Genomic DNA, 22,419 nt, shown 5'->3' with positions numbered 1-22,419 from the left:
TATTTTAACGAAGTAGAAAAAGTGATCCGTGAGTTTGTTTGGGCAAAAAAAAACCTTGGGTTAAGTTATCTATTTTACAGTCGGACGTAGAAAACGGGGGCTTGCACTACCTCATGTATCTACTTATTATCAAGCCGCCCCTTCTTCAAATTTCGACAATTTCTTATTTAGTCATATGCTAACAGAAAATGCAATGAAGTTACCCGCATTCCTGCGCACCTCAAAACTACCTAAAAAGAACATATTTTTATATCGCATACAGCGGTTTGATAAACTTTACAACGTTCCGCCAGGCCATGGACATACCTCTCTCCAGGATTGTGTACTATGGGGTCTTCAACTTTCGCGTAAGTGATTGGAATCATATGATAGGTTAGGCTTTTGTAAGCTAGGTAACTTCTACAAAGACACTAATTTGATAACATGGAAAGCCTTTGCAGAGCAATTCAGTCTCCAGGCCTGTGCTCAATGGTTAAGCTTTAGACAGATAGCACGCTTTCTTTCGAATAATGGTAAAATAGTCAATGAGAGGGTAAGAAAAATCCTAAATGCAGCCTTCAGTATGAATTTAACTGGTATCAGCAATTGGTGCCGGTTATTGAGCCAGGATGTAAATGAGAGTCTAGTGGAAACAATGCTTCCTAAAATTGCTCAGCAATCTAATTGCTGGTTTAATATTCAGGAATGGCAACGAGTGTGTGAGCTCGAGCATAGGGCTCGGAGGGCGGCCAACTTTAAAAGGATGTCCTTTCTCTCAAGGTGGTTGTAGTATTATACTCCCCTCAGACTACATAAATGGTTTGCTTCAATCCCGAACACGTGTTTAGATGCATTTTGGTGGAGGCAGGTGACTTGACACATATTTTCTTCACATGCCCTAGATTACAACATTTCTGGGAGGAGGTGTTCAGGTTTATCAGTCTCTGGATGTCAATGCTAATCCTACCATCAACATCACTTGCCTTATTTGGCTTTTCTTATGCAATTAGTCAGCTACCAAAACATAGGCAATATTTTGTTTTCCTTGCTATAGCGGTAGCCAGATCATTGGCATTGCAAAATTGGCGATCCCAGAAGGTGCCTACAGTGGGACAGTGGCTTCTTAAACTGGATAGGGCCTACCAATTTGAAGTGGCCTAAGCGAAAACAGTTGGGGCACTTCATAGATTTAGGCAGACGTGGCAGGGCTATGCTTTGACTATATTTACACAAATGATAACAGGTAAAAGAGGCTATTTCTGGCATAATGTAAAGAGAGGGGTTTCAATTCAGAATCTGCAGGGTTTTTTTCTTTTCAACTATCAAGATGAGGGAAGCCTGTAGCAATATGTATTCTACCTTTTTATCTTGACTTGTAATCTGAGGGTGATAGTCAGAAGTGCTCTATAGATTGTTTGTTTTACATCATGTAAAATAGAATATGAACTTGCACTATTTATTGTCTATTTTAATATGTCTATTTTATATGTAAGCTTGTCTTTTGTATGCACCTTGATTATCATGTCTGCTATTCACGCTCAATAAAAATTTATTTAATAAATTTTTTTTTTTTAAAGAATTATGAAGTCCCTAACTTGGTATGTAACGTTTACAACGCAATTTTTACAACGCACTACCATTACAACGAAACGTTTACAACGCAAAATCCATTACAACGCATGCATTTACAACACAGTCATTACAACGCATGACACTACAACGCACACCACTACAACGCATACCATTACAACGCAGTCATTACAACGCATACCATTACAACGCATAACTTACCATCCAACACTTACCCTACTGTTGCACCCCCTGGAGTTAGAATAGTAATTTTAACCCCTACACTATCCAACACTTACCCTACTGTTGCACCCCCTGGAGTTAGAATAGTAATTTTAACCCCTACACTATCCAACACTTACCTTATATGCAAAGTAGTGTAATGCGTTGTAATGGTATGCGTTGTAAATGTACTATGCGTTGTAGTGGAATGCGTTGTAAAGGTAGTTTTAAGGTATTCGTTGTAATGGTATGCGTTGTAATGGTGTGCGTTGTAATGGATGTTGCGTTGTAAAAAATGCGTTGAAATGGTATGCGTTGTAAAAGTGTGCGTTGTAACGTCATACATCCCCCTAACTTTGCTGATAAGGAGTAAGCCTCCACTCTGAAAGTTTCATAAGAAATGTAGAACATGGCTATTCACAGCTGTGCCATAAATATCTAACAATACGCAAGGGTATCTGATACGATAGATGAATGGTAACTCAGTAAATGCTGTAAACAAATTACCACATACTCAAAATATCAACGGAGCACCTCACATATAACAAGCATTTGCAATGCAATAGGTCTCGCATTAGCAAGAGTTTAAGCTATTGCCATTGTAAATCACAATGCCTTTTATTTATGTTTTTAAAACCAAAACATAAATAAAAGGCATTGTCATTTACAATGCCGATAGCTCAAACTTGCATTAATGCAAGACCTATTGCATTGCAGATGCTTGTTATTTCGTGTGATAGAGTCACTCGAAGAGCCGCAGTCAAAGCACTAAAAAGTCGTCAGTTTTAAATGTACTTAAAATGCTGAAATGTCACACATAAGCAAACTAAAAACATGGATATATGATGGGGTGACAGCACTGGTGCGGCGCTGTTGGGTGCCCCAAATGCCAAGCACCAAAAGGTGGTCTCCCTGCTATCTGTGAAGCTGCAGGTTTGGTGTGCAACACTCGGTCAAAAAGACATCTCCACCTCCCTGAGCAGGTTGGGTGTTTGCTTGAAAGTAGAGATGAGCAGCGATCCTGGGGCTAAAACAAAGCCCCTTAGTTAGTTATGCATGATGATGCTGAGTGTAGAAATCACGGCCCCCTCAACCATTTTAAGCATGGGCGGTTGCAGGGATTAAGGTGATGGCTCCTTTTGTAATGCGAAATAAATGCGGCGCCTGCAAGTAGGCGCGAAGATGGCGTTTTTTTAATGCATTCAGACATTGGCAGTTTCTGAATAAGTTTCGTAAGCAGGCGTTTTAGCGCCCAATTTAACCTTTTGCTTTGTACAACTTTGGGTATGCAGGAGTGTGGCTACAGTGCCTAGCCAGCTGATGATTGACTGATCATTCTACATGAAAGTAGGACCTTTGACTGTGGAGTACCAATTTCTCCTTCTATTTCCCGTGTCAATACTTTTTTCTTTGCTAAGCAGATTCATGCACAGCATACAAGGACATGCTGATGATGCCCACATGTGAATTAAGATAACCAATTAGGAATTTTGGATGAATAAAAAGACATTACACATCAGCGTCCATATGTGGATGAATGTCAGCTAGTGTCAATGAAACCGGGCACAGAAGGATATTAAGTTTCATGAATCGAAGGAGAAAGCTGAGTTTTGGAATTTTCATTCCCCACCATTCCTTACAGAGCAGTCTGCCAAAGCCCGACACTCACTAGCCTCACAAGTTAGTAATGTCCCAATTAATGCTTCTTTCATATTAAAAAGTGTTGTAGCATTTTCTAGAATAAAATACTGGACCTTTGTGGATGGACCCGAAATGAATTAAATACTTGAGTCCTGTAAGGTCTCACATCCAGAACTCCCTGCCAGTGTTCTATACACACTGCCCTTCCTGTGTGCTCTACCTCGGTCCTCTTGCCTGGTCTGTGCAGCAGTCGTTTCTTTCAGGTTCAGTAGCCGTACACCCTCTTTGAACTCTTGATTCATCTATTTTTTATCCAGTCACCTGAACCAGTAGGCCCGTTATAAAAGTCCTACTGTATCTTTCTTTCATCTTGGCTAGTTCGAGGTGAGTAGCTAAAATTCCCTTCATGCTTAGGCGTTGCAATAAAGAGGATTTGGAAGAATAGCACATTTCTCCCTCAAAGGTGGATTTTCTTGGCCTGAGACATGCATTTTTCATTTTTGCCTATAGACTGCTATTTCAACTACAATGTCTCTCAGTCTCGCACCTGGTTCTTTGGGATTCCTCCCTACCCTGTGTGCTCTTACAAATCCAGTTTAGCTTTCTGGGTTGGTTTTCAACCCTTCTCGGAAAATGTCAGGGAGGCATACACAGATGTTGTCACCCTCTGAGCCTGGGTCTGTTCTCTAGGTCTTCACATTTCACCAGTAAGGACTGCGTATGTGTTTCCCCTATGCTATGGGGGCAGGCACAAATTGTTCAGATGACTTACTAGATTACAGTTGGCTCTCCACTATTTCGATTTCTTCGGTTTGCTTATCCAGCGTAATCTACGCAATATCTTGACCCATGTCAGACTTGAGCACAGCCCATCCCCATTGCCAGTGATGTCTTGAAGTCTACCTTAAGCTCCACCAGACAGTCTTGAAGGTCTGTTTTTGCCTCACTATCCCTAACGCATTCGCCTGTCATTTTGGGGATATAGCTTTTTCAGTTGCTGCTTCCAAAACTTGGAATGACCTTCCCCTTGTTCTTTGTTCTCATTTTAATATAATTTCATTGAAATCTCTGAAAAAGTGCTTATTATAATTTACTTCTACCTCTCTTTCATTAGTAGGTGGCTGTGGGTTTTCAAGTGCCAAGATGCCTCTGTGGACGTGCGCTATACAAGTAAACAAAAAAAGTAGAATGATCTGATGTAGAGCATCTAGTGGCCATTTCTAAGTTACATTGCATTACTCAGTCTATAATTGCCTAATGTCTTCAGCGAGCTGCTGCCATTTCAGATGGTGGCCTCTCTTTATAGGGCCTAGCTTTCACCTTCTCCAAAGGAAGGGAGGGCTCTCCAAAGGGCTTGTGTTGCAGGCTTACCCTGTTGCCACTCTCCTATTGCCAGGTTCCTCCTGCTCTTTGTGCTCCTGGAGGCGTTAGCCTCAACGAATTGTGTCCCCAAGCTGCTACTCTGAGGATGTACCACCACCCTGCACTCTGTTGTTGGGCCCACACACTTTAAAGCTCAGTCCCTTCAGTGGGAGTAGCAGGTCACTAATCTTTCCAGCCACCTCGTGAACCACCACTAGTGCTCAGGATCTCTGCACCACCTTGACATCCCTACATGCGTGATTCTGCACCACCTAGTGGAGTGGAGAGGGGTAATTTTTCCTTCAATCCTGTAACCCCAACCACGCCATGGATGTGGAGCAGCAAGCAGAGTTCGTAGCACACTTCCATCGTCAGAGGAACTCCGCTAATTTTATTTTCAACCCCAACTTGATACCTCTGATATGTGTGAAGTGAACCTAATTTAAATACTACAGTCTTAATATTACCCTCTTCACTCCAAGGAGTTTCAATTATATTGGGCCTTCCCAATAAACCTATAAAGATGGCTTTTGTTATTTGATGTATTTGATCTTTTATGCTTGCACCATATTTTTCTTCACGCCCTTCCTGATTGATGCTATTGAAAATTGCACACTTTAAAATGTTACCGCTTCCCTGCTGTTTCCAGTTTACAATTGTGATCTAATAAGTGAGCTAGAAATAACAGGAGGCATAACATCTAATAAGGGGCTAGGAGTATGAATGCTTTAAAGCACTTGATGTGGTAGTCTTACAACATACAGCAACTGGTCTGTAGCTCATGCTGAAAGCATTATATCAATATCCGATCTCTTGAAATATATTGTATACTGGTGCAACCTAGAGGTGACATCTAAATACAAATACTTGGGGGAGGGAGATTGATGAGACGCTATCATGCGTACGTTTCATAAAGAGAAAGGGGATTGTGGCAAAATCATCCATGAATAAGGTATGCTAACTAGATAGATCTTTCAATTCTATCTCTGTTATGCCATTGCTGAGCTACGCTGCTAATGCATGGCTCCTGTTAAGCTCAATTGATTTTCACTGAGTAGGTGAAGACTTCTGAAGGTCTGATTACTATGGAGGTGAAGATTAAATCAAGTTCAGTTTCACCAATGTTGTGGGCATTTTATTAAGAAGTGTTTCATACAAAAGAGACCAACTTGCTACCACTGATCCAAGGAGGTAGGCAATAGGCCAGACCAGTTAAGGAAAAAGTGGTATGCTGGTCTGTTGCCTCTGGTGTGCTTCCTCCCTTGGCATTGTCGCTTGGGCATTGGACTGGCTAAAAGTACATTCAAGATGATGCTTGCACAGAGAACCGGGGTACATGCCTGGAAGGCTGAGAAACAAAACATATAAGATATATGCAGAGACATCTCTCCCCTGGAATATATCTGTGTATTTACATATAGAATGAGGACTACCATGTCCCTCTCCAATTAGGTATTATTAATAATGGCTTGATGTACAAAACAGTTATGCTGTCACAAATCTTACGTTTTGCAAAACTGCAGGGTTGTGACTACAAAAGTGTATTTTTACAATGTGCAGAATCACTTTTGAGAGTCACAAAAGGGGTCTACGTCTCATTCTGGGACACAATTAGGATTGGGAACGAAAGAGGTGTCACCTCTTTATTGCAATTTATAATGAAATATATTGACTATTTGTGGCCTCAATTGCAGTCTCAACAGATAACGGTAACAATAAAGGTATCTTATTCACAAATATAAAGCTCTCACTGTAGGACTGCTTCCCCTCTATGAATTGTGCCAGGTGGCCCCTCTCTGGGTGAAGAGTCAGTGGTCCAGGGGACCACAGCCAGCTTCTAATAATGTCATCCCAATTGGAAAATATTTTTAAGCAGTCTCGTTCTCATAAAGGAAGGGGGAGGTCTACCGTTTCATATAGACACCCACCCTTTATTAACAGCCAATCGCACATAGCTACACGCCTAATATTCATTAGGCAGATCATTGTTGTGATTCCCTGAGAACGGGCATTTCGTGATGCAACCTGTTAAGTTAAAGGACACATTGCAAGCAGGTAGGGTTTCCGCCTTTCCCAGAGAAAAATATCTGTCTTTTGTTAATACATGTGTATAGTGTCGGGCAGAAACACAGAGTCAGGAACAGAGTAGATTGCCTCAATAAGTGTTTATTCCAAGAGAATAAGTACAAATGTGAAGTACCCACAGCCAACACCAGTTGCTCAGGAGAAAGCCCAGAGATACTGATCTTTCTCCTAGCAAATAGAGAAGCAATGTGGAACAAATGAACATTCTTTAAATCCAAGGAAATAAATACTAAAACATCCCGGCAGTTAAAGTAAGCAACATTACAACAGTTAATGTAAGCACAATACTACATCACCTTCCCCCTTATAAAAACAAAATAAGATAAATCAAAAATCATGAAAACGTGAAGGTAGTCTAGAAATCCTTTTGGAAATAGAAGATTCTGACACCACTGAATCAGTGGAGTGAGAAGAGGGTACAGTCTGAGAAGTAGACACAGGAGCAGTAGGTCTAAAATGTTCACCAGGTAAAAAATTTGAATCTTTGGCATCCTGAGAAGATGGGATTTCAACATCAACTAAAACATGGGACTCAGTAGACATTTCTTTGGAACATGAACTGGAAACCTTGGATTCAAACAAAATAGAGTCATCCACAAAAGGTGAACCATCAAACGTGGACGCATGTGATCTGAAATAAATATCCTTTTGAATGTTGGAAATAGAAACAAACATGTTTTTATTCCACTAACCTCTCCCATGTAAAAGCATAGAAACTTTGCTGACAAGCTCAATTTTGCAGGGAGATGAAAAGATGGATTCTCCCTTAGAAACTCTAACAGGTTTCTTGATAAGAACCCAAGACCCAACCAAGAAATATTTCTCAGAAACATGCTTAGAAGAGTCAAAATTAGCTTTTTGTTGTTTTTGTTTAAATAAAACATTTTTTCTTAATGAGAGGGCATAATGGGAATTAGACACGTTTTGAAAATCAAGCCATGCAGGTAAAATTTTAGAGCTTCATTTTCTGCCCCTCAACTCAAAAGGTGAAAAAACAGTTGTTGAGTGAGGAGTGGAATTTATTTATTTATTTTGAAAGTTTTATAGAGCGCAAACAAGATCCTTACGGATATCAGAGCGCTTTACACACATAGAGGTTATATATACAACAAAGAGGTTAATTATACAATACCAATACAGCAGATAGATCATGTAAACATAACATCTTGTGCAACGTTGAGCAAAACAGTGTAAGACAATGAAGACCAATTAAGTCAAGGCAAAGGCAACAATAGTGCCTAGGTGGTCTAGATGACCTTTGTCATAAAAGGAATACTGGTGAAGGTGCGAGTGTTCTCAGGATTTCCTTAGCCTATATTCATGTGAATTTTGCCAAGAGAATCGATTTTACTTCCTTTTTGAAGGATGCCGTGGATGAAATAATTCTGGTTTCTGGAGGTAGTGCATTCCAGATCCTGGGCACCATCCCTGAGAAGGACCGTTTATATGTTTGTTTGTTTTTCTTGTTGAATTTTTGTGGTTTCAGTAGTAGGTTTTCTGCGCTTCTTGTGGATCTAGAACCACCAGAGATTGTCAGTTTCTGAGTGAGGTATCTGGGTGCATTGTGATGTCTAGCCTTATGCGTCATGCACGCTAAGAAAAATATCAGCATCAGCTCCTGAAGGAAGGGCAGATTGGATACCTTCTTTAATTAAGCGATTGGCTCTTTCGACAAGTCCATTAGAAGATGTACTGTAAAGAGCAACCTGCAGGAGTTTAATATCAGATTCTAAAACAAAATTTTTCATGAGGGAAGAAGTAAAGTGTGTGCCGTTGTCAGTAACTAATTCTTTTGGGGTACCCTCAAGAGAAAAAACATGTTGTAAAAAATGTAAGACAGAATGTGGAGAAGCAGATTCAATGAGAAATAAATCCATTTGGAAAAATAAACAATGAGAACAATAAGAAACCTTTTACAAGATGGAAGAAGGTTAAATGGGCCAGCAAAATCCAGTGCCCTCTTTAATCCAGGGACCATCAGGTAAAGGAACAGGATGTAGGGGTTCTTTGGATGTTTTCCCATGCTTATCAGAAATGACACATTGAGAACATAAATCAATAATGATAAAGACGCTTGTGAAACTGACAAGGAATACGCTCGAGCATGTGAAGTCGAGCGCGTTCTATTATTATTCCCTTTAAAAAAAACGGTTGAGAAGGGAAAAGAAACGCAGGCGTGCACGAAGGCAAATTCATGTAAAATTGTAGTCCCGAACCTGCAGTAGCAATAAGTGGAATCAGGCTGGTGGGCCCAAAAGCAGCAGTGGTAAATAGATGCTCTGTAAGAAAGTCCGAGTCGTAGGAGGAAAAATGTATCTACCCCACTCCTGGTACCAGATGTAGTGTCGGGGTAGAAACACAGGAGTCAATAAGTGTTTATTCCAAGAGAATAAGTACAAATGTCAAGGACCCACAGCCAATGCCAGTTCCTCAGGAGAAAGCCCAGAGACACTGATCTTTCTTCTAGCAACTAGAAAAGGAACGTGGAACAAATTAACATTTCATAAATACAAGGAAAGAAATACTAAAACATCACCACAGTTAAAGTAAGCAACATTACAACAGTTAATGTAAGCACAATACTAAAATGTGTTGATAAGGGGGAAAAATACCGACTTTGAGTAATTTTCCTCATTTGTGTATCGGCTGGGACATTAAAATACTGGTCATGTCAGTCAAAAAAATTCCAGGTGGAAATCCTACAGAGAGGGTGCAAAACTTGAGGCAAAATCATTTGCGACTTGTCTATAAGCACTGTCCTGTGTTCAATGTCTTGATTAAGGGACACATTGCACCTACTTTACCTGGCAACTGGGAGAGAAAGTTGCTGAAGGATAACATCAAAAATACAATGGTGCTTAAATCAGTAAAAAAAATGCATTGCTCTTCAGTGACATCAAGAAAACGCACTCTTAATAGAACAGCACATATTTTTTGAGTTCATTTAGGTGGTGAACGTAAACAGGCCTAAGCAGTTTTCTTCTACGTTAAACCAGAGAGCTCACGTTTCCCGGACCATGTTTTAGTATATCATCCAGTCAAGTTTCCTTTTTGTATTCTGGGAGTTGAAGTCCTGATTTTACAATTGGATCAGCAGGATTACAAATCCCAGAGGAAAAATCTGGACTGGATAAACTGCTCACATGAATCTATGAAATTTGAGCGCGTTGACATTAAATAACTTACATGCCAACATCGTAGAACACAAAAAGTGGGAGCATTATAAAACAGGAAGGAATGGGTTTTCCACGTATACTTCGTTTGAAGCAGAGCCAAATTTAGACGTGAGGGAGCTAAAATCAAGATATTTTTGGCTTAAAAAATCGGAAGTCTTCTGCATGAATCTGGTCTGTTGCAATGCATTAAGTAAAAATATATTTTATAATTGCTTTATTTGGTTTTTAAGATGGCAGCCCTTTACCTTCCCGAAGACAAGACTTAGGTTTAATAAAGGACAGTGGGACATTCCAGCCGTGAAACCGTGCACTAAGACATGTTTGGCTCCTTATATCTTCGAGTATATGCCATCTTTTTTGTTTAAGATAGGCGGGGAGGCAGTCCGTCATTTATATCTTTAACCAAGTTATTGAGCAACCCGGTCGCTCTCCGTCCAATCCACGGTTGCGGGCGTTTTGTCACGTGACCACAGGAGGCTCACCTTCAGTAGCGGCGCTGGCGACTATCAAGCACGTTGGTTTTGCCCCGCTGAGCCGGTCCGCGGCCACCGTAGACCCTGGACCAATCTGCTTCTTCATCTTGACAGCACCAGCCTTCTGGAAGCCGCGACTCCTTTCTCCCGGGTTCCGCCTCCTTTCCTATTGTCAATGACACAGCCTTTGCGCGCCAGCATTACGTCATCACGCAGGGATTCATAGAGAAGAGACGATGCGACATCCGTTTCTGTCGTCCGTTTCAGGTCCATATGATGTATTAACCTGATTCTGAAGAAAGAGCTTCAAGAGATGAGCTGTCGCTGCATCCACATGTTGATAGACATGGACAGCATTAGATTGGGCAGAACTTTTATGCTTTGCCAAAGGAGTGCTTGTATTACACCGCTATGGGATACTGAGAGGGTGTTGCATAATTTAACATGTCTGTTCATGTGTTCAAACATTATGGCGAAGTGGCATGAACGAGGAAAGCTGACACTCCGTAATGTAATGAAATTGATGCGTGACTCAGCTACAGTATGCCTTTTAGAAGTGTCATGGCAAGAGTTGCCCCTCATTTCCGAGACAGAAATACCAGCCATTTTGCATGATGCGTGTCAACATTTTGACAATTGAAAGAGGGGAGATTGGCACACATTGAGGCACAGGTAATTTAGGCAAGAGATCTAGAATATAAAGTCATCCCTTTTTTATTTTTGCTTTAAACATCGTGAGTTTCCAGCCTGAATCAGGTCTGTAGGCATGTATCCATTTGTTTATGTTTTAAGATTATGCAAAGGCCCTGGCATACTTAAATAGGACTTTATATAAAATCATCTGTATTCATTTGTGACATGGCTTTTCTGCCTCTAACTCTCCGTCACTGATCATTAAGGCAGTTTCAGAGCATATTTTAAAGTGTGTTCTTAATATGCTTCTTGCTTTAAGCATGTAGTAATAAGAGGAAAAAATATTGTTTATAGGTGATTTATTTTTTTCATTTTTGTATCGGCCAGAAAAGTAAAATACTGGTAATGTCAGTAAAAAAAACTCCCAGGTAGCAACCCAAGTCATGGCGCCATCGCACCATTCCTTATTGTATACACACTCTGTGGTTTTGGCAAAGTGCCCTGTCCAATCCCTCATTCCCCCTGGAAGAATGATTTTTTCTTGAAGTTAAAGAACACACAGATGATGGACAGTATGCAGACCATATCAAACATTCACCCCCCCAGTCAAGAGATCTGGGTTAAATCCATTGCTCTTTTGCTCACCATGCCACCCCAGTTTAGACCCAGCCATATGCAAATCCGTCTTGACACTGGTCCTCATGGGAACTGTCAAGCCAGGTCCTTCCTGGACCGGCAACCAGCATCCTGGGACTGGTTTCGGGGCATCACCCCTCATCAGCCAGGCTAGCTTGAATCCAGTGACACAGTGAGCCCGGGACCCACGTCTGGGCATACTTGGCGCACTTAGGGCGAGGAAGCAAAAGAGGCACAGATGATGGACGGAATGCAGAGCAAATCAAATATTTACCCCAGTAAAGAAATCTGGTTAAATCCATTGTTCTATTGCGCAGGTGCCCCCTATCTAAGACAAAACTACCTGTCTTTGCAGGCGGGGAACCTGTGTTTTTGGTCCCGGGCTAGTCTTCCATCTAGGGAAACCTACCAAACCCAGACAGTACTGAAAATGAGACACCCCGGGAAGTACAGGGAGGTGTAGCTTGCGTGGATTTCCCCCTATGTTTTCTTACCCAGAATCCCCTGGAAACCTCAAATGTAGCTTAAAAAATCACATTTTCCTCACATTTCTGTGTGGTAAAGTTGTGGGATCACCAGGCCAGCACAAATTTCCTACCAACCCGCATTCCCCCAGGTCTCCAGATAAAAATGGTACTTCACTTGTGTGGGTGGGCCAAGAACCTGCAACAGGCAAGGGCCCAAAATGTATTGTGAAGACATCAAAATTATGCATCACAAAACACCTAGTTTTGCAAGGGGGGTGCCTGCGCTTTTGGTCCCTGGCTAGGCAGCCATCTAGGGAGATCTACCAAACCCAGGCATTTCTGAAAACTAGAGTCCAAGGTTGTGTGCATTCCCCAACGTTTTTCTACCCAAAATCCCCAGCAATCCTCAACATTGGTTAAAACAAATCTCATATTTCTCTCATTTGTATGTGGGAGAGTTTTGGAATCATCAGGCCAGAAACAATTTCCTACCACCTAGTGTTCCCACAAGTCTCCCAATAAAAATGATACCTCTCTTGTGTGGGTAGGTGTAGTACCCGTGCCAAGAAATGTCCCAAAACGAATTGTGGAGGAATCAAAAATGATTAATCACAAAACAAGCTAGTTTTGCAAGGGGGTCTCCTGCGTTTCTGGCCTCTGGCTCAGCGGCCCATGTAGGGAAACCTACCAAACCCAGACATTTCTGAAAACTAGACACCCGGGGGAGTCCAACGATGTGTGGATTGCGTCGATCCCCCAACATTGTCTTACCCAGAATCCCTGTAAACTTCAAATTTTGCTAGAAAATCCAATTCTTCTCACATTTCTGGGGGGAATTAATGTGCCGGCACAAATTTCCTACCACCTACCATTTCCCTTGGTCTCCCAAGTAAAATGTAACCTCACTTGTGTGGCTGTCCATTTTAGAATCTGCTAAAAACCTATTTTTTTTAAATGTAGTGCTTAGAATTTGCTGTGCTATACCCTTAATCCCTTTGTTTTGGCCCTTGCCAGTCACAGGCCCTTGGCCCACCTATACAAGTGAGGTATCATTTAACTCAGGAGAACAAGGGGAACGCTGGGTGGTAGGAAATTTGTGCAGGCACAGCAGTTTCCACCTCCCCCAACCCCCCAAAATGTGAGAAAAATTAGATTGTTATTTTAGCAAATGTTGAAGTTTACAGGGGACTCTGGGTAAGAAAAAGTTTGGGGATCCACTCAAGCCACACATCCTTGGACTCTCCCGAGTGTCGAGTTTTCAGAAATGTCTGGGTTTGGTAGGTTTCCCTATGTGGCCGCCAAGCCCGGGGCCAAATCGCAGGAGACCCCTTAGCAAAACCAGGTATTTTTCTGATTGATCAATTTCCTGTCAAGGGCAATAGGCTTACCACACAAGTGAGGTGCCATTTTTATCGGGAGACTTGGGGGAACGCTGGTTGGTAGAAAATTTGTGCTGGCCCGGTGATTCCACAACTCTCCCACACACAAATGTATGTGAAAAATGTGATTTATTTTAGTCAAATTTGAGGTTTGCAGGGTATTCTGGGTAGGAAAGCTTTGGGGACTCCAAGCAAGCCACACATTGTTGGACTCCCCGGGTGTCTAGTTTTTCAGAACTGTCTGGGTTTGGAAGGTCTCCCTTTATGGCCGCTGAGCCCTGGGGCCCAAAACTCAGGTGACCCCCTTGCAAAACCAGGTTGTTTTGTGAATGATGATTTTCGATGCCACCACAATACGTTTTGGGCAATTTCCTGTCGCGGGCACTAGGTCTACCAACACAAGTAAGATATCATTTTTATCAGGAGACTTGAAGAAATGCCAGGAGGCTGGAAGTTTGTGGCTCCCCGCAGATTCTAGAACTTTCCATCACAGAAATGTGAGGAAAATGTGTATTTTATTATTTTTTTACAAAGTTTGAGGTTTGCCAGGGATTCTGGGCGACAACCTGGTGAGAGCCAAACAAGTCCTCCTATCCTGCATTTCCCTGGGTGTCTAGTTTTTAAAAATGTATAGATTTGCGAGGTTTCCCTAGGTGCCGGCTGAGCTAGGGCTCATAATCATCAGCTAGGCACATTTCAAAGAAAGGATCAGTCTTCCCTGGAAAAATATGACATTTCCAGGTTGCGTTTTGGGCCGTTTCCTAGCGCAGGCACTAGGCCTACCCACACTAGTGAGGTATCATTTTTATCAGGAGACTTTGGGGAATGCTGGGTGGGAGTAAGTTTGCGGCTCGCCATATGTTCTAGAACTTAGCCTCACAGAAATGTGAGGAAGATGTGGTTTTTTTTTTGTTTTGTTTTTTTACAAAGTTTGAGCTTTGCAAGGGATTCTGGGTAACAGAACCTGGTGAGAGCCACAAAAGTCACCCCATCCTGGATTCCAGTGGGTGTCTAGCTTTAAAAAATGTGTAGGTTTGCTAGGTTTCCCTAGGTGTCGGCTGAGAAGGTTCAAAATCCACAGCTAGACACATTGCAAAACAAGCATTGAAAATTCAATAGGTCTTGCCTTTTATTAAGGTAAAGCCATTTGCTTTGCCATACAATACCATTAGCAAAGCAAATGGCTTTAATGTAATCAAAGGCGAGACCTATTGCCTTTTCATTGCTTGTTCTTCTAAGCATCTCAGCATTATTCTTGAATGTGCAATGTGTTTCCAACTTTTAACACAGCCATACAGCTTATTTATGTTGTTTCACCCTATCTACCACTTAATTGAGACTTTAATTACTTATACCCACAAATCTTCTACTCTATTCCACGCCACTCCACTCTTACAGATCCTCCACAACATGCTAATTCACAATTTTATAAATCATTGACGGAGAATGAACAGAAGAAAACTTGAGCCGTATATCAAAGGTGGCAAAGGAATTGCAATTACTCAAAGCGCTTAAAAAACACTTTTTAACCGTTACCTAACTTCTTTCCATGCTGCAAATTTTTGACATTTGGGACAGGAAGGCTATATGACACTCCCACAAACCAAGTTTGGAAGAAAACAAAATGCTGTATGACCAAGACAGACAAAGAGAAGACCTTAATGCTCATACCTATTTGAAAAAATATCTACATTACTGGGACAAGTAATCATCTGGAAAATATTTTTGACAGTACAATTGAAGCAGACTCTATGTTGACTCTGTTCTGGACAAGTGGAATGAGCGCTACAACACTACTAGTTTACTGTTGAAAAGGCTGCCTCATATGGATGACAATAAACATACACATTAGACTTAAGAGTTCTAAAGATGATTGGCAGAGGCACTTGATGTGTATTCCTTCATTAGCCACATACTATTGTTAACTAACTGATTTTGATCATTTGTTTAAAAAAAAATCTGTTTCTCATGCGCATAACATTACAGTGATGTACACACCGTATCTCCAGAGCGATTTTGGGAAAATGGCAAGCAAGATAATGAATAGATACAAATCGTTTATAGTACTCAATTTACATGGAGATGCCGTGTAATGATGTCACCTAGAAGAGCGCAAGTATGCACAAATCTGTACAAAATGTACAGCTATCAATCACTCCCGTTAGGGTTTATATGGGAGGCCGATTGAATAACATAAAGAACGAATGTACTGCAGGAAAAATTCAAACAATATCCAGTCTTAAAAAATGATTAGTATAAAGGCAATGCCTAAAAGAACGGTAGCATGGATGAACCTCTACCTTATATAGCGCTTTATAATGCCCCAAGGACGCTTCTAAAAGCTAAACATAATAGATGCTACTATTTCTCAAATGGTAATGATACACACCATCCCCAGCCTCTATAAAAAATACAATAAACAAGCATTGGCATTGCCAATAGGTCTCGCTTGTGGGACCTTATAAGCACATCTTCCACCTCATTATTTTGCAGCCTAGGCACATGTTCCAATGCCGCCCAGCGAGTGGCGCTGTTTCCTCACATGAGGTAAAGAAGGAAGAGAAATGCACGGCCGTGAAAGTGGCTCTCGGGGGGGGGGGGGGGGGCGCATTCCTTTGAAGTGTCGGGTCTGATGCAATTATGCGAGGCAGGCTGGTTAGGAAGCAAATGGCAAGGGAGGGAGGCCGAGGCTTTGATGTGGGGAGTCACAAGTGAAGTGAATAATTAGGGGAGGAGAACTGGCAGGCTGATAGGCAGAAGGCTCAGGCAAGCTCGTGCACGAAGGAGCTTGCTGTCACGTGATTCACGTGAACTTAAAGAAAACTGCAGCGCAAGAAGCCCTTGGTTTCACGAGGATTTTGGCTACTTGAATTCTCGCTCCGCTCGATGCGCTTCCGCGCATCGATAGGTCGCGAGACCTAAAAACAAAACAATAACCAAACAGTAAACCAATCACTAATTATCAAATGGGGCAAGTAAACAAATGACTTACACACAAAAGGTCTACACTGGCTCTTAATCCTGGGTTTCAAATTCATTGCATGGCTGTCCTGCCTAGAAAAGGAGTGACACTAGGCACCCGCACTCATTTTATACTGACATTTGATTTGCTTATTAAAACTAGCAATAAATCCTCTTAACAACTATTAAGGGTGTGAGACAGCAAATCCAATAAAACAAAAAGAATAAGAAATCATAAATCCGGACAGATGGCTGGCCAGCGAGTTTCGGATGGGAAGATGGAGTCACTATGAAAGTACAAAATAATCAGTGATGGCATTACAAACGACCAGCCCTTGGCAGAAGGCATGAATTCCACGCGCATCTGTGTCAAGTTTTCGACGGGCGCTGAGGAAGGCGAGTTGCATTCAGGGACCGAGGGCAGAGAGAGACACAGGAGATTAGAGCCCCTGGCGTCAGGGTCCCGTCGCGCTGGGATTGAACCCAACTGCGGGCGTTGCCTGGTAACGAAGGGGCTCGTCTGGCCGAAGCAATGCTGGGAGTGGAGGAGGCGCAGGACGTCTCTTGGCAACCAGACCTCAGTGCTCCCCCCCCCTGTCGCCACCGAACACTGTATCTGGAGCCGGGGAGCAGCAAAGGAAGAAAGCTGCTTAGCCCGGGGCAGATCGGAGACTCCTTTTCAAAGGTAATCCAGTGGCATTTCAGGGGCTGACAGTACCAGTTTACTCGGTCCCCACGCGCTGGTTGCCATGACAATGCCCCAAGCAAAACAAGGAAAACTAGATGGCATCTGACTGTCCACTGTCTGAAGGTACGCGTGCACGTACGCATGCATGTTTACCTTTGGCTGAATGTCCACCTGGAGGAGCTTTGGCTGAATTGACTGCAAAAGGTACTTGCAATGGCGAGAGCGGCGCATGCGCTGCTTTCGCCAGGCGAGACCTAAAAAGGGTCAGTTTTCACTTGAAAAGTGGGATGTGTCCACGTTGCGTTTTGGACCGTTTCCTGTTGTGAGCACTAGGCCTACCCACACAAGTGAGGCACCATTTTTATCGGGAGACTTAAGGGACACAGAATTGTAGCTCAACTGTTATTATCTATTGACTTTGTATGCATTTATGCCATCCAAATATAAGACAATGTGTAAAAACGAAGTCCCTTTGAAAAATGTCCTACAATTCACATGCTAGTATGGGTACCCACAATTTCGGAGTTGTGCAAATAGCTACTGCTTCTAAGCTCCATATTTTGTTCCCATTCCGTGAATACAAAGGTGTCCTTGATACCTATTATTTACTCTTTATATTTTACCAATTGAATTGCTGTTCCCGCTGTCAGCCGCCACCTTGCTTGTTTCTTTCGTGGCCGGAGCCACCAGCCCCATGCAGCCAATCAGAGCTCCAGGAGCGGGGTCCAGCAGCGCTGGTCCCGCTGTCAGCCGCCACCTTGCTTGTTTCTTTCACGGCCAGAGCCGCCAGCCCCACGCAGCGAATCACAGCGCCAGGAGCGGGCTCCCGCAGCACCGGTCCCGCTGTCAGCTGCCACCTTGCTTGTTTCTTTCGCGCCAGCCCTACGCCAGCCCCACATAGCCAATCACAGCGCCAAGAGGCACTTGAAAGCCACGGACGGGCTCCCGCAGTGAACCCATCTGCACCCGTCAGAACCCGAAGGAGGCCGCGATGGGCCACCTCTCTTGGTCCTCATTTTCTCATTTCCAAGGAACGTGCATAACTCAAGATTCCCACCGATGTATTTCGACATAAGAACCACTATTTTCTGCCTTATATGAGATACAAGTAAGACGCATTTTTATATTTCACCACTCTATTAAGAACAGGAGTTCAAAATGTGGAAAAAAAAGACAAGAGAAAGTCATACATCTAAATCTCCGAGTAAGCCCAAAAAGGCATGCATGACTCTGCTAAATTATCTCGCGGGGCCGTAGGTGTATTGGAAAAAGAGATCTCATCAGTAGAAGAAACTTTGAATGTGGACTCATTAGCTATCTTGTCAAATGATAAAGTAATGACACAAGGGGATGAGAGGGTGGATGAAAATTGCATTCAGGTAACACGACTGCTGAGAAACGGATAAATGGATGCGTCCAGACTATTCCAGATGAAATTTCCATTGCCGACCTGGACATTGATATTTTACCCCCCTCAAAAAAACTTTGTAACCCATTAAGACTAGGGAGTCTTGATATTTCCATGAGTGGAACACACCCGATCCCACCTAGAACTAAAACATCTACGACTACCATTAAAAAACAGCAGGCGCAAACGGGTAAAATCCAGACTAAAACAGGTAATGAAAACATGTCATGTTCAATAAATAAATGTAGGGTTTCCCCTATTGAGAAGGCAAACTTGTCTACCCTAGTAAAAGATCTTATTGAGTCAGTTGAACAGTCCATCACCACCCTGACAGTTAGACTGGAAAACATCAAAGCAGGCGTGAAGAAAATTCTTGAAAACCAGAGTCTGGTCACCCAAAAGGGGAATATACATAATATAGGGGTCCCCACTACATCACTACAGTCTGGGAGCGCAAATTTGAACAATACACCAACAGTAATAAAAAGTCTCAGGTAAATGAGACTGGGACACAACTAAAATCCCCAACAACGAGGCATAATGTGACATTGACTAGGAGAGAAGTGACAAGAGAAAAATCTATAGAAAGAACAAGAAACTATTTGGGTGACAGTCAGGCATTTATTTATTTATTTGTTGGGTTTCTAAAGCACGACAGCTACCCAAAAAGGGTTTCCCGGCGCTGAGAGATACTTAACCAGTGAGCAGATCATAAAACTCAGAGGGGAGGTAGGAGCCAAATTACTGATTAAAAAGCCATGTTTTTATGGCTTTACGGAAGTGGATATAGCGGGCTTCCAGGCGTAAATGCAGAGGGAGAGAATTCCAAAGCTTGGGGCCCAGCAGAGAGAATGATCTTTCCCCCATCCTCGCTCGGCGCACTTTGGGCACACAAAAAAGGCCTTGAGAAGAGGATCTCAGGCAACGGGCAGGCGTGTAGGTTTGTACGAGGGCTTGTAAATATCTAGGGGCATTTCCCCATTTAATTCTGTGCATAAGGCTCAGTGTCTTAAATTTGACCCTACTTTCGATTCGTAGCCAGTGGAGTGCCTTAATGTGACCGGACATGCGTTCCGCTCTGTGGCACTTACAGAGCAGTCTTGCAGCAGCATTCTGCACAAGTTGAAGGCGTCTCATGACTGCCTGTGATGCCCCCAAGTAGAGGACGATTCCGTAGTCCAAACGGGAGGTGATTAATGCATTGACCACAGACTTCTGTGTGTCGTCAGGCAACATTCAGATGATTTTCCTGAGCCACCGCAGGATGGTGAAACAGGTAGATGTTAGGTTAGTGACTTGGGGTTCCATGGTTAGGCCATTGTCGATGACAATGCCCAGATTGCGAACTTGGTTGGACGGAGTGGGTAGGGAACCCATTTCACAGGGCCAGTGTCTTGGGTTCCAAAGATTTTGGTTAGGGCCCATTATTAAAACCTCCGTTTTGCTACCATTTAATTTGAGCATGTTGTCACTCATCCAAGTAGCAATTTTCCTGAGGCCAGACTGCAGGAGAGAAGAGGAGTCATGATCTCTGTTGGAGAGAGAGAAAACGATCTGTGAATCGTCGGCATAGGTAAACATGTTTAGACCTGCTGCTTCGGCGATGTGTGCGAGAGGGGTTACATATAGGTTAAAAAGCAAAGGACTCAACACGGAGCCCTGGGGGACTCCATAGGGGGATAGATGGACATTTGAGGCCGAGGTATTGGAAAGGATCTGAAATGTCCTAAGTGTCAGGAAAGATGTTAACCAGTCCAGTGCTTTGCCCCTTATGCCCATAGCGAAGAGCGATTTTAACAGAATGTTGTGGGAGATGGCATCGAACGCTGCGCTGAGGTCAAGTAAAATCAGCGCAGCGGAATCCCCTCTGTCTACCAGAAGGCGAAGATTGTCCATCATGCCAAGCAATGTCTTCTCTGTCGAGAAGCCAGGGCGGAAACCCGATTGAGAGGGGTGAAGTATATCATTTTCCTCCGAGTACCTGGCGAGGTGAACGTGGACATGTTTCTCCAGAACTTTGGAGAAGGCAGGTAGGAGGGATATGGGACGGAAATTGGACAGAATTTTGGGATCTGCCGATGGTTTCTTAAGCAGCGGTGAAACCAAGGCATGTTTCCACATGGATGGAACCTTTGCCGTGGAAAGGGATAGGTTCAGAGTCTGGCAGATGACGGAAAGTTGTGGAGTGTCCAGAAGTCTGAGTACAGAGATAGGGAGGGGGTCGATTGGAGAACCAGATTTCACTTTCCCTAGGATGTCTTGAAGGTCCTGAACATTAATCCCAGGCCAGGATGTGAGTGGTTCATAGGACAGGTATGACAAGGGGGAGGTGACCTCCTCCTTCGGGCCAAGAACAAGGTTTGTCACCGCTTGTGCCTGGTGTTGTTTGACGATGTCCTGGTAAATGGTCTCAATCTTATTTGCGAAAAACAATGCCAGTTCTTCGCATTGAAAATTATTCAACCGAAGGGGTTTAGCTGTGGTGTTTGAGCCCGCTAACTCTTTTACAAGATTGAATAGTATTTTTGATTTATTAGTGGCCTCAGAAATTGTCTTTGCCACGTAGTTGGCTCTGGCTGTCGTGCAGGCTTTATGGTAGAGCTTGAGTTCGTTTCTGTAGGTCAGGCCGGCTGCAGGTGAATAGTCTTTCCTCCAGAAGTGTTCCATACGTTTACACTTGGATTTTACGGCCTTCAGTGACTCATTGTACCATAGCACCGGAGAGTTGTGAGTTTTATGAAATTGGTGTGTAGCTGGAGTTTAAAAAGGGCCATCTCACAGGCATTTAAGGAGACCGGTTCCAAAGTGCATTGAAATGATTGACGGTAGCGCTTCTGCAATGTCTGGGCCTGCACTGGCATGTAACCATGTCTCTGTGAGAAACAGGGCATCCAGTGAGTTGTCAGACAGAAGGTCATAGATGTCTCTTTTGTGTTTACTGAGAGACCGGCAGTTAAGGCTACTGAGAGACCATGTGTGTGACGGCTTGCGGCCTGTGGAAAAGGCCGGCAAAGCTGAGGGACCTCAAGCTGAAAGCTGCAGGAAGGACACAAGATGGAACAGTGTCTGTCATTCTGTAGGATTTTACAGTTGTGCTTGACAGGGGGTCGCAGGGAGAATAGCATATCGAATGAATAGACCCTTAATGCAGGTGTTTTTCCTCATGGGGTTATGGACCCTGGGCCCGGCCTGGCGCGGACGGGCGCAGACGGGCTTGCCTTTGGCGCGCTGGCGGCGCGCCCGCTGCGCTCGCCCGCTATGCGTCCAGTAAATTCACATTGAAGTAGGGTGGTGGGGGGCGTGGCCTCAATTGAGTGGGCGTGGCCAGGGGGCTTGGTGCGCGATGGCGGGGGTTGTTTTCCCTAAGCCGCGGCAGCGCTAAAGTCCGCTGCGCGGGGGAAGTTGTGCAGGCGATTTAAATGGGAAAGTGCCCAGAAGTGAGTTACAGTGATTAAAAGCAGTCTGTTTCAGTGATTTAAAAAAGTAGTTTTCAAGCGATGTCTCCCGGCTTCCGCCTCAGGAGAGTTAAGCATCAAATCATGTGATATAATACCAAGAGTACGGGCGATACACAAAAGCCAAAGTAGTGCACAGATTTTAAATCTACCACTGGCCGCTACACTATATTCCAGCCCCTTCCCCAGGATAAAATGAAGCCCGGTTCTCACTGAGGAACAAAGCCATACACTACCTAGGAAGCAGAACAAGACTAACCACTGCAATGTGTGGAGATTTTAAAA

At 43.3% G+C, this 22,419-nt stretch overlaps 1 protein-coding gene across 2 annotated transcripts in view; it reads right to left on the bottom strand.

The window, feature by feature from the left end:
* The window catches only part of GATD1 (glutamine amidotransferase class 1 domain containing 1), a 108,697-nt gene extending 98,004 nt beyond the window's left edge, over window positions 1-10,693 (bottom strand). Inside the window, exon 1 of one of the 2 annotated variants that reach the window (XM_078682809.1) lies at window positions 10,517-10,693. In XM_078682809.1, the coding sequence (XP_078538935.1) occupies window positions 10,517-10,613 (97 nt within the window). In that variant the 5' untranslated portion in view covers window positions 10,614-10,693. The remainder of the gene's footprint in view (window positions 1-10,516) is intronic. The other variant, XM_078682810.1, reaches the window with a different exon arrangement.
* Between the last annotated feature and the right edge of the window lie 11,726 nt (window positions 10,694-22,419).

The sequence above is a fragment of the Lissotriton helveticus genome, chromosome 3_1, assembly GCF_964261635.1.
Source record: "Lissotriton helveticus chromosome 3_1, aLisHel1.1, whole genome shotgun sequence".
Taxonomy (NCBI): Eukaryota; Metazoa; Chordata; class Amphibia; order Caudata; family Salamandridae; genus Lissotriton; species Lissotriton helveticus.
The sequence above is the reverse complement of the archived record's forward strand: the minus strand, read 5'-3'. Positions and strand labels throughout refer to the sequence as shown.